This window comes from Labrus bergylta, chromosome 2 (genome assembly GCF_963930695.1).
Source record: "Labrus bergylta chromosome 2, fLabBer1.1, whole genome shotgun sequence".
NCBI lineage: Eukaryota > Metazoa > Chordata > Actinopteri > Labriformes > Labridae > Labrus > Labrus bergylta.
This window is the reverse complement of record NC_089196.1, coordinates 31,190,213-31,202,453: the sequence shown is the minus strand read 5'-3', so window position 1 is coordinate 31,202,453 and position 12,241 is coordinate 31,190,213. Positions and strand designations below refer to the sequence as shown.

Here is a 12,241-nt window from a genome sequence, read left to right as displayed (position 1 = left end):
TGATTGATATAAAGCTGATTATTGATCATTATTGAACACCCTTGTTTTCTATGTTGAATGTTTGTATGCGTTTTCCCAATATGAAGAAGTTTGTAAGAGGATTTGGGCAAGGCATAAAGGTTCTTATCTTTCTTATGATGGTTCTTATGATGGTTCTTATGATGGTTCTTGTGATGGTTCTTATGATGGTTCTTGTGATGGTTCTTGTGATGGTTCTTATGATGGTTCTTGTGATGTTTCTTGTGATGGTTCTTATGATGGTTCTTATGATGGTTCTTGTGATGGTTCTTATGATGGTTCTTGTGATGGTTCTTGTGTTGCCTGGGTTCTTGTGATGGTTCTTATGATGGTTGTTGTGATGGTTCTTGTGATGGTTCTTATGATGGTTCTTGTGATGGTTCTTGTGATGGTTCTTATGATGGTTGTTGTGATGGTTCTTATGATGGTTCTTGTGATGGTTCTTATGATGGTTCTTATGATGGTTCTTATGATGGTTCTTGTGATGGTTCTTGTGATGGTTCTTGTGATGGTTCTTGTGATGGTTGTTGTGTTTCCTGGGTTCTTGTGATGGTTCTTGTGATGGTTCTTATGATGGTTGTTGTGATGGTTCTTATGATGGTTCTTGTGATGGTTCTTATGATGGTTCTTATGATGGTTCTTGTGATGGTTCTTGTGATGGTTCTTGTGATGGTTCTTGTGATGGTTGTTGTGTTTCCTGGGTTCTTGTGATGGTTCTTATGATGGTTCTTATGATGGTTCTTATGATGGTTCTTGTGATGGTTCTTATGGTGGTTCTTATGATGGTTCTTGTGATGGTTCTTATGATGGTTCTTGTGATGGTTCTTATGATGGTTCTTGTGATGGTTCTTATGATGGTTCTTATGATGGTTCTTGTGATGGTTCTTGTGATGGTTCTTGTGATGGTTCTTATGATGGTTCTTGTGATGGTTCTTATGATGGTTCTTATGATGGTTCTTGTGATGGTTCTTATGATGGTTCTTGTGATGGTTCTTATGATGGTTCTTGTGATGGTTCTTGTGATGGTTCTTGTGATGGTTCTTGTGATGGTTCTTATGATGGTTCTTATGATGGTTCTTGTGATGGTTCTTGTGATGGTTCTTGTGATGGTTCTTATGATGGTTCTTGTGATGGTTCTTGTGATGGTTCTTGTGATGGTTCTTATGATGGTTCTTATGATGGTTCTTGTGATGTTCTGGTTCTATATGTCTGTTGGGTATCGTGCACTTTGGGTTCTTTTCTGTTGAATTGTATTTTATTATTTTTAGTATTTTGCATTTGTTTGTTCTTGTTGTTGTTTATGTTCTTCTGTGTTTGGTTTAGTTTGTTTGTTTTTGTTTATGTTCTTCTGTGTTTGGTTTAGTTTGTTCTTGTTGTTGTTTATGTTCTTCTGTGTTTGCTTTAGTTTGTTCTTGTTTTTGTTTATGTTCTTCTGTGTTTGGTTTAGTTTGTTCTTGTTGTTTATGTTCTTCTGTGTTTGGTTTAGTTTGTTCTTGTTCTTGTTTATGTTCTTCTGTGTTTGGTTTAGTTTGTTCTTGCTGTTGTTTATGTTCTTCTGTGTTTGGTTTAGTTTGTTCTTGTTGTTGTTTATGTTCTTCTGTGTTTGGTTTAGTTTGTTCTTGCTGTTGTTTATGTTCTTCTGTGTTTGGTTTAGTTTGTTCTTGTTCTTGTTTATGTTCTTCTGTGTTTGGTTTAGTTTGTTCTTGTTGTTGTTTATGTTCTTCTGTGTTTGCTTTAGTTTGTTCTTGTTTTTGTTTATGTTCTTCTGTGTTTGCTTTAGTTTGTTCTTGTTTTTGTTTATGTTCTTCTGTGTTTGGTTTAGTTTGTTCTTGTTTTTGTTTCTGTTCTTCTGTGTTTGGTTTAGTTTGTTCTTGTTTTTGTTTCTGTTCTTCTGTGTTTGGTTTAGTTTCTTCATGTTTTTGCTGTTTGTCAAAGCACTTTGTAAACCTGTGTTTTTAAAAGGTGCTATATAAATAAAGTTATTAATATTATTATTAAGTTATTATTATTATTATTATAACAAATTAATAAAATGAGGGAGATTTTTTCCCCGATTTTGCGAAGAAAAAGGTCGAAATGTTGCGAGAAAAAAAATTAAATTGTCAGGAATAAAGTTTGAATACAATTAAATTAAATTAAAATTGTGTATTTCGTTTATATTCTTCACATTTTACTCGCACTCATCACATTATTTATTTCTCATGCCTGGCACTAATCCTCTTCCGTAAAAACGTCCGTGTGTGTGTGTTTGCTTGTCTTTAGACGGAACTACTCGTGAACTCCGGGATAGTTACAGTCGGACAACAATTTCCTGAGCTAGCATGTAGCTTTTTGTCAGTGTTCATGGATCTGACTGAGACTTGTTGCAACCAGATCCTTTAACCGTGCTGAAACTGTTTGTTGACATGGATATTTTGGGGGACGATGAGTCTCTTGAGCAGAAATACAAACGTTCAGGTCGTTTGGATATGAGCCACGGCTTCCTGCACCATATCCGGAGGAACCAGATCGCTCGGTGAGTCCCGTTAGCTCCTGCAGGCAGCTAGCAGCTTAGCTCCAAACAAACTGCTTCTCTTTCTCACCTCACACACAAACTTATTTAGGGGATTTCATCTGATGGGTGAACGAAGGCTCACAGGTGTGTTTAAGACTAATACACTGGATGTAAAGGCTCCAGGTGTAATGTAAGATGAGGCCTGTTGTCCAAAGATTCAGGTCACTGGAGCAAAAACAAAACATTTACAAATGTTGTTGTTTTCATACTCACGTTTCTAAACATATCGCGATACTGTTTCAGTTGTTATTTATTCCGTCTGAATTTTTATGGTGTCTTAACTCTCTAAAGCAACACAGCTATATAGAAATGTACAGACTACAGCAACAACAACAGTATTTATAGTCTCATATTTTAACTTAATTTAAAAATGAATGTTTTGTGTGTTGAAAACTCTTTGTGCTTTTATTCTGTTACAAAAGCATTCTTACTCTTTTTAAATATTTTAATCAAATTCTTTAATTGCACAAATACAAGAAACTGCAAACAAATCCACAGACCAGAAGCAGAGCTCTTTAATCAAACATTATGAGTGTCCTCAGTGCAGGTTGGCCTGTAAGTAGATTCTCTCCACATGTTGCCAACAACTGATGTCTTGTTTTCAATCGTCAAAGATTGCAAGCAAATCTCTGCACACTGTTTTTAAATCTTACAAAAACACTGAACCCAAACGCTGCCGGTGTTTTCATCCTTCCTCTCCCAGCTTAAGAAATATCTTTAAAGCTTCTGTACTTTTAATGACAGTACAGTGCTGCTCCATCTCACTCTCCCACATCAGTGTCTGTAATAATAATAATAATAATAATAATAATAATAATAATAATAATGATCATTCAAATAACAGAGATTGTGTAGTTTTAAAACACGTGGTAATTTAACATTTTGACGACCTGTCTGAAAACTACAAACAGAATATTTGCTCAGTTTGCAAATCAACCAAGAAGCAGGATAACTTTGAAATGTTGGCGGTGGAATACTTTGTAAAGGAGCAAATTTACTTTTCTATAAGAAGGTTGAAAAAAAAAGAAGCTGAAGAAAGGGAAGTTTAACCCATACGCCTCTAAATGCATTTTGGACAATAGTATTTTAGTTTGTTAAACGGAGTGAACATAATAAATTTATTTATAAAGCGCTTTAAATCAAAGTGCTGTACGACGCAATACAGTTAAAATACAGGAAAAACAAGAAATCATGACTCATACTCAACAGTAAACAGATGATCTTTAACTTTGCTTTAAAAACCTCAACAGAACAAGCCGGCCTGATGTCCAGAGGTAAACTGTTCCAAAGTGTCGGTGCACGGAAAGAAAAAGCCCGCTCACCAGCACCAACATCAGCAACAACACGTTTTTTTAACCAATAAAGTTTTGAGCATTTCCAAACAAAATTCAAGATTCAGCTGATTTGTTATTCATCAGTTTCTCTGCTCACACAAATATATAAAATCGTGTTCCCGCGGTAGTGACAGTAACAGAAAAGAACAAACATGTACATCTGAAAATAACCTCTTAAACGTTGATTTCTTGTTTCCTGAAGAGATGATTATGACAAGGAGGTGAAGCAAGCCAAAGAGCTGCAGCGGCGGAGGCACACCACCACCCCGAGGCGCCCCCGCAGACCCGATATCCAGGTGTACCATCCTCGACGCAGACGTGAGTTTGATATGACTGTGCTATGTTTACACCTTCACAGTTAATCAGTTTATGTGTTTATTAAGTGTGCTGATTGTTTTCCAGACGGATCCGAGCCGGGTGCCGGGGCGGATGCTGAAGAGTGGAACGAGAGCGGGTCGAGCACAGAAACAGAGTCACATGGGACTGAGCTCTTCTGGCTGGACTATCAGGCCGACTCTGGTTCCATCACCTCCTTCCTTGTGCACAAGGTTAATTAATGCACAAAAATGTTGGTTTCTTTTCTTGTACTTACCTGTGTTCTGCTCCTAATGCACGCCTGCTCTTTCACTCTCTAAAGGAGGATAAACCGGCGAAGGTGGTGGAACGTGTTGCAGAGAAGAACATCCTGGATTCAGCCATGAGAGCAGCTCTAGAGACTCGAATCCGAAAGGAAATCGACAAAAGACGAGACAAACGCTGAGGGAAGTCCGAAACAGCAAGATGATGATGACAGCAGGACTACAGATACAAAAAAAAAAGAAAAAAAAGGGGAGCAATACTTCATTAGCAGTTCAAGGCTTCTTTAAGCCGTTAACACTGTTGACGGTGTCGAGTTGAGACTGAGGACTCTGGGGTCGTGTGCAGGAACTGTCAGAGCAGAGATCCAGTTTAATGAATATGTCTTTTGTTTTTGAAGAAGAAACCGTCCTTGACGTCGACGGCAGAGAGACAGTTAAAGGTTAACTTTGTATTATCCACATCGAGCTGTTCCCTCGTCCTCTGATTCAGAACATAAGGGACACGTTATACACCTGAAGAAGTTGACTTGTCCTACAGAATTGAACTGTTGCTTTCCAACAATAACATTCATAAGAAGTAGTTTCTCTCAGTGCACATGCATCCATACGTTTTTATTTACTCTGTTTCCCCATGATGAGTCGTATCCCGTTGTTTTCTTGAGATCTCGACTTATTGACCTCGTATCCCCAGAGTTGCAAAAGAGAAGTGGGTTCAGCTCACCTGGTTAGTGATATCACGAGAGCACGAGCGTTATTACCTCGAGATAATGAGATCAATGAACCTGTTATGATGGGAATGACAAGTGTTGTCACCCTGGAAAAATGAGATTATTAATAAGAAGGAGGAAACAACCAGAGATTACTCGTTTTCACAGGGAAATTAAGCTAATAGTGTTGTAGTACTCGAAATCAGTCTTTTTGGTGGACTCGTCTCAGAATCGAAAGCATTTTTACTCGGTCTTTACTCGCCTCCTTTTTAAAGAATAACAAATAACTTCAATTCATTTGTAGTTAGATTTTTATCCCCCGGTTACAGCTGCAACCTTCCCGGTGTCACGGTCTAAGTTAGTGACACGCCCCCTGCACACACGATGATTTTTTCGATTATTTTTCAGAGATATCTTGGTCTCGGTCTTGACTCGGTCTTGTCTTGGTCTTGACTCGGTCTTGTCTTGGTCTTGACTCGGTCTTGTCTTGGTCTTGGTCTTGACTCGGTCTTGTCTTGGTCTTGTCTTGGTCTTGACTCGGTCTTGTCTTGGTCTTGGTCTTGACTCGGTCTTGTCTTGGTCTTGACTCGGTCTTGTCTTGGTCTTGACTCGGTCTTGTCTTGGTCTTGTCTTGGTCTTGACTCGGTCTTGTCTTGGTCTTGGTCTTGACTCGGTCTTGTCTTGGTCTTGACTCGGTCTTGTCTTGGTCTTGACTCGGTCTTGTCTTGGTCTTGTCTTGGTCTTGACTCGGTCTTGTCTTGGTCTTGGTCTTGACTCGGTCTTGTCTTGGTCTTGACTCGGTCTTGTCTTGGTCTTGACTCGGTCTTGTCTTGGTCTTGTCTTGGTCTTGACTCGGTCTTGTCTTGGTCTTGACTCGGTCTTGTCTTGGTCTTGGTCTTGACTCGGTCTTGTCTTGGTCTTGACTCGGTCTTGTCTTGGTCTTGGTCTTGACTCGGTCTTGTCTTGGTCTTGACTCGGTCTTGTCTTGGTCTCGGAGCACTCTGGTCTCGGGATGTCTGGGTCTCTGTTAATGTGGTCTCGACTACAACACAAACTGTGTATGGATGCATGTCCACTAAGGGTCTCTGTACTTTTCGATAGAGAACACTGAGAACCTTCCTTCATTGGTGATCCGGTCCTTTATTTCATACGTTTACAAAAGATTTAGTTTTTATAAAAAAAAAAAAAAAAAAGATTTTCCTTTTTTTTGTTGTTAAAAAAAGAAGAAGCTGTGAACGGATCATCAGTCTGTCAGCGGTCTCGTGTTTAGAAATGTGAGGAAAACGTTTTGTTTTGTTTCGACTCTGAGAGTTTCGTGGATGTGGCCATGGTCGTGTTTTTTTTTTTATGTGTCATATTTTCATTGTTTTCAATATTCTTATTTATTTTGAGATGTATTAAAATATTTCTATTTTTGATACTGTAATATTTTTTTCAGAGTCACAACACTTTAAATATAAAAACTAGATAAAGCCATTTATTGTTGTCTTAATGTGTCTTGTGGATTTGAACGGTCATAAATTTGTGAAATGTCTTCTCGTATTGTCTGAGTCTAAAACATGAATCAGACCTGAACCAGGCTGTAAACGTTCGTTTCTGCCTTAAAAACAGGCTTTTTTTGAATGGGGTGTGTATGTGGTTTCCGGCACTTCTGCAGCCAGCCTCTAGTGGACACTCGATGAACTGCAGGTTTTTGCACTCTCGCATTAGCTTCATTTTTCAACACAGGAAGTTGCTGCTTGCCCGTGCGCCCTATTAGCGTGTAGCTGTAGTCCTCGTTGTCGCAGCTGTGGGTTTAAATCAGACATGTTCGGTTGTTGCATGTCCTCCCACTTGAAAGATGCAGTATCATTTTTTAATTGTTCTATTCTTTTCTACTCTATATCACACACTTAAGTTGTGATTCTTCGTATTTCACAGACGATGTTTCAAATGAATTCTAAAGATAGAGGAGTGTGTTTGGAAAGGTCACGTCTGATAGTGTGTTTTAGTTTATGGATGCATGTTTATGTGGTGACATGGTGAGGGGTTAAAATATGTTCATTTAGGAAAGTGGAGAAAAACGTTTGGTAACCTCTGCAGGTGTGGAACTGTGCACATGGTGTGTGATTTCAGCAAAATACTTTCTCTGTTTCCCTTGAGTGATGAGTGTTTCTCATCAAGTCGTCAGCAGGTGGCGGTATGGCGCAGAGTTTCAACCGCAGGTGTCCCAACATGTGTGTAGTCCAGGGTCAAATTGTGTTCTTAAATGCATGAAGACAGAAACAACAGTAATGGACAGAAAAGAGTCATTTTTCTTTACTCATTAAACATCAGGGCTGGGCAATGAATCCAGTTTTGGATTTCTGTTACTGTTATGTTCCTCGAGATGGAGAGGGGATGAGGGGAGTAACAGTAAAATAAATAACCCAGGGAAAAGAAGGAGGGACTAAATACAAGCAAAGTTTAAAAAGAGAAAATAAGAAAAAGGGTACAACTGAAAAACATGCTTCTACCATAAAAAAACAAAACAACAGAGGAGCTGATCTAATCCTGAATTAAAGTTAGAAACTAACAGGCAAAATACAACTCTGCAAGAACAGGAAGGCCTCAAAGAAAAACACACTCGTTCCACAAAAGGAGTTTAATGATGTTTGATCGATGTCAAGACACACACACAGCTGAAACGGCCCGCTGGTTACTGGCTGCATCTCCTCCTGCTCTCCTTTCACCTCAGAGAGAGGAAACTCAAACACACTACAGCACGTAACAGTTTGGATTTTGGTTTCCCAGCATCATGAAAACAAGATAACTGAGATTAAACGATTGCTATGCTGCACGTTCTGTCACGTGTGGGAGATGTTTCAAAGTGTTTGTTGGTATATTTTGGCCATTAGAGAACGTCCCTACTACCTCAAAAACATAGTGAATTTGTAATATATATTATTATTTGTATAGATTTATATTTTCTTATATTCATTTATTACTTGTTTTTCAAACAGATGTTAAAGCAATAAGAGTGTTTATTATGGATAATGCATGAGATGCAGATGTTGCATTTTTATTTCTAATGAATTTGGGTTTTAAACTTCCAGAAACAGCAGGGCTGGATAAAAAACAATGCACTCAACACATGTACTGAGTAATATTGTGTAAGATAAAGGTGTCTCAAGTGGGAGTCGGTCGTCTCATAACCAGAAGGTCGGCTGTTCCTGTAGCTACATGCCCAATGTGTTATGCAAGACACTTAACAACCAAATTCTTCCTGCTGCATCGTCTGCGTTGTATAAATGTATGAGTCATGGATTTAAGTTAATACAGTCAATCAGTTAATTCTGATAGTCTGTTTACACAGCAGCCTCTGCAATCAGTGTGTGAATGTGTTGGTGTGACCTGCAGTGTAAAAACGCTTTGAGGAGTCAGAAGACCAGAAAAGCCCAAGTCCATTTACCATAATGTAGCTTTATGTTGACTGTGAAGCTTCATGAAATGTCACAACGACTTAAACATTGACAAGAAAATATGTATCTCACGCTCTGCTTCAACTGTACAAAGGTGGGTATTGAAGAACGACCACAGTGATTGGTGCACCTAAAAGTCTTCACTTCCGACAGCAAGAAGACAAACATTATGTTTGGAGCTGCTCGGGGACGACTTCCTGTTGTGTTGGTTAAATACATTCCCATGGACCCTGCTTGATCCCCTTAAGGATCACTTTGCTTTTATGGCCACCTGGGACAAAACCGAGCAAGTTCAGACCAGCTGAAAGTGTTTTTGTTTTCCCAGTAATCCCATCTCTTTTCAAAGACCCTGAAACTCTGAAACACACCATTGATGCTAAGGGAACGGATTTAAGGCTGCGGATCACAAACCATGACCGAGCACAGAAACACCAACAGGGAGTTTGTTGTTTTCTGTTACATTCATCTTAAAAAACTTACAAACCAGCAGTTTGTGGTGCAAAGTTTTTTAATGTGTCTGTGTTACAAAAACAGATAAATAGCTGACATTTTTTCCCATCGCCGAGCTGTAAAGTTGAAACAAAAAGTTCCACTACCCTCCCCTGTCTGTGGAAAAAAAACAAAGATATCTAAACCGATAGACTGGTCCAGGGTAGGAGATTAAGTCTTTGTTTTTTTTAATGCATGAAAATATGCAAACTTCATCCTCTGACCACACTGCGGGCCAAGTGTTATGCAAAGCCTCCACAAGGAGGAGTGGCCCCTGGGATGCTATTGGTGCAGCAGAGACACACCCCCCTCCTCCAGCTCACTCCTCATTCTTCACTCGGCATGTGACTCAAGTTATGAGGTGGGTGGGGGGGTGCATTCCCACCTTTGGATAAGGGTTTCCCAATTGGCTCTAAATGACCCAATCATAGCTCACACCTTCCCTCCATCCCCCCACTACAGTACAGCAACAATGTTATGCAACGCACAAACTGATGTCTTAATTTACTCCTCAGGTAAAACCTATTGTCTCTTTAAGTGGAAATAATTATTTACTGATGTACCTGTCGTGACAGGCAGCCTGGAACTTTTTAATTTTGTAACATTGGAAAGTTTCATAATTTGTGACATACAACCTAGTTAGACTTAAAGCACCTGTGAAGAGTCATTAGCTGGTTATAAAACAGACTTTAATTAATATGGATGCCTCTTTATGACCTTCAAAGGCAAACAATGACCATCAGTGATAAGATTGATTATTTCAATAAAGCTATTTTTTTTATGTTTGTACAAGCTGCTGCAGGGTAGGGCGTCAGACAAAAAAGTACAACATGCTGCTAAAACAGACATTTTAGAAAGGTTCCTTCGAAGGTTTTACACAGCACATATTCTCCATGTGTGAAAAAATGTCACTGTTAAAAGAAGCAGGAGAAGATTTCTTTATCAAAAAATACTACATACAAGACATAATCTGCAGAGATAAGAGAAACTGCTTTGTCCACAGGGGGCGCTAAAATCAGCACTAAACCAAACTTCTTCAAGCTTTACGACTTATGTCCAATGACGGCGTTTTTGCACTGCCAGCGGAAATTTTGGATAAAAAACCAAAGTGTTTTCAGCGCTCGGCGTCCTGAGCACAAAAACACCCTCGGTGTTAGCTGTTTGTCGCTGCACTCACTGCCGTCTTAGTTGAAAATAATCACAGTAATCACTTCTCCCACACCAACCAATTGAAATCAAGAAGGGGCGGGACTTCTGATATCAGATTTGTCAACAAGAACGGTGGATGAGACGCTAATCTGACACTGGCTGTGTCCGAAACCACAAACAGTATGATCCAAAATCATGGTATGTAATTCTGTGTATGCAAGCACACTGGTCGTACTAAACCGCCCCACAATGCACTGCGGCTCTCAGACTGTCCAATTGCGGAGCTCGACAGCCAGCCAACTAGCAGCATAAAATGAAAGCTCCATGCTGAAAAACATTTACATGTTGGCAAATGCTGTTAAAATGAACATGCCTTTGTATTAGTATAATGAACATGATTTCACATAATTTAACTTTATCCTGAGCTAACTTAGCTTTTTTCTCTCGTGATGACGGGATCATTTTAAGGGCGATCTAGAATTCAAAACAAAAAATGTTGGTCACTGTAAAAGGTCATGACACCATGACATGCCATGCTGCCATTTCCACCAATAATGAGGTTTTTCAACTCTGAGGAAATAAGAACGTTAGGGTCTTAGAAAAAAGAAGCGGGAAATAATGGTTACCATGGTTAAACGGAGTAAATGAAATGTATGGTCTCCTCTGGGCTTCAATATTCAGACACACAAACTCATCCAGTGTTTGCACCGCTGCTGCTAGCAATAATCAAATCTCCTTTTGACAGACGCTCAGGCAGCTGATCATGACCATCATGTTTGGATTCCTACAATGAGGTAGACTTTAGGATTTAAATAGTATAAACAGACCTTCATTGTTAAACATTCAAGTACACAATATATCTTTGTTTGGTCGTCTGAGTAAACAAAGTTATCTTTACTTTTGGAGGCTGAATGTGTAAATCTACATCCTGTTTGTCCTTCTTATTTATTTTCTCTGTTATACGGAGCTCCAGGCTGAGGATCAAGTTTCAATGTTTATTATACAACCAAACATCAAATAATTTACCTTAATAAGCTAATCATTCTACAGTTCACTTAGCGGACGCTTTTATCCAAAGCGACGTACATCAGAGAGTAAGAACAACACAAGCAAGGATCTAGAAAAAAGGGAACAATGTCAGTAAGAGCAAACGATCAGCTTTGAGTCTGATTGGACACACAGGTGCTGACAGGAAGTGACCAAAGGCAAAGCACAACATCGACAGATGTACTAAAGAGTTCTAATCAGCATTAAAACATTTCTAAAATCAGCATTATCAAACAAAATCATCGCCAGCATCATCATCAATATCATTAAGTGTGTAGCTGTTCATGAAAGAGCTGGGTCTTTAGCTTTTCCTTAAAGGTGCAGAGGGATCAAATGGAGTTTGGAAGTTTGTTTTACCACCGGGAGGCGGCAGAGAAGAAGAGTCTAGTTAGAGACGAAACACACATACTGGAAAAAATAAAATCTAACCGTATTTGTCTAATTTCTAGCCAGGGGAAAAACAACAAAGACAAAGAAAAACACATTTTTAATCAAATATTGGATTTGTTTTAGATCATTTTAAAGGCCAGGGGGAAAAGGTTTTGAGCTGTGTTTTGAATGAGTTTAAAGAGTTAAGGCCCCGACACACCAAGGAGATCGTCGGCTGTAGGTCCTAGTTGGACCGTTGGTGAGCGGTCGTCGCTGTCCGGCTCCGTCGGCCTTTTTCGGCTGATTCAACATGTTAAATCGTCGTCGGTGACAAGAATCTCTCTGATTGGCTGTTCGGAGGTTTCATGTAACCTATTTGACTCCTTTTCCTCTTCTTTTCTGTTTCCACTAAAAGACAAAGGGCTGACATCACCAGCCCCATTTTCAACTTTTTATCCGACATTATTCTCCATTAGTAGGCTACCTGTAATACGAGTAGTGCGCCACGGCGGTGTGAAAATGGTCTTCTCGTATCAGAACAAAATATCGTCCAATG

General features: G+C 39.3%; 1 protein-coding gene across 1 annotated transcript; it reads left to right on the top strand.

The window, feature by feature from the left end:
* The first annotated feature begins 2,284 nt into the window (after positions 1-2,284).
* Positions 2,285-6,677, top strand: c2h2orf68 (chromosome 2 C2orf68 homolog). The gene is made up of 4 exons (XM_020650715.3): positions 2,285-2,533; positions 4,109-4,224; positions 4,309-4,454; positions 4,544-6,677. Exons 1-4 carry the CDS (start codon positions 2,424-2,426, stop codon positions 4,664-4,666), a joined length of 495 nt encoding a protein of 164 aa, XP_020506371.1. The 5' UTR covers positions 2,285-2,423; the 3' UTR covers positions 4,667-6,677.
* Positions 6,678-12,241: the final 5,564 nt, after the last annotated feature.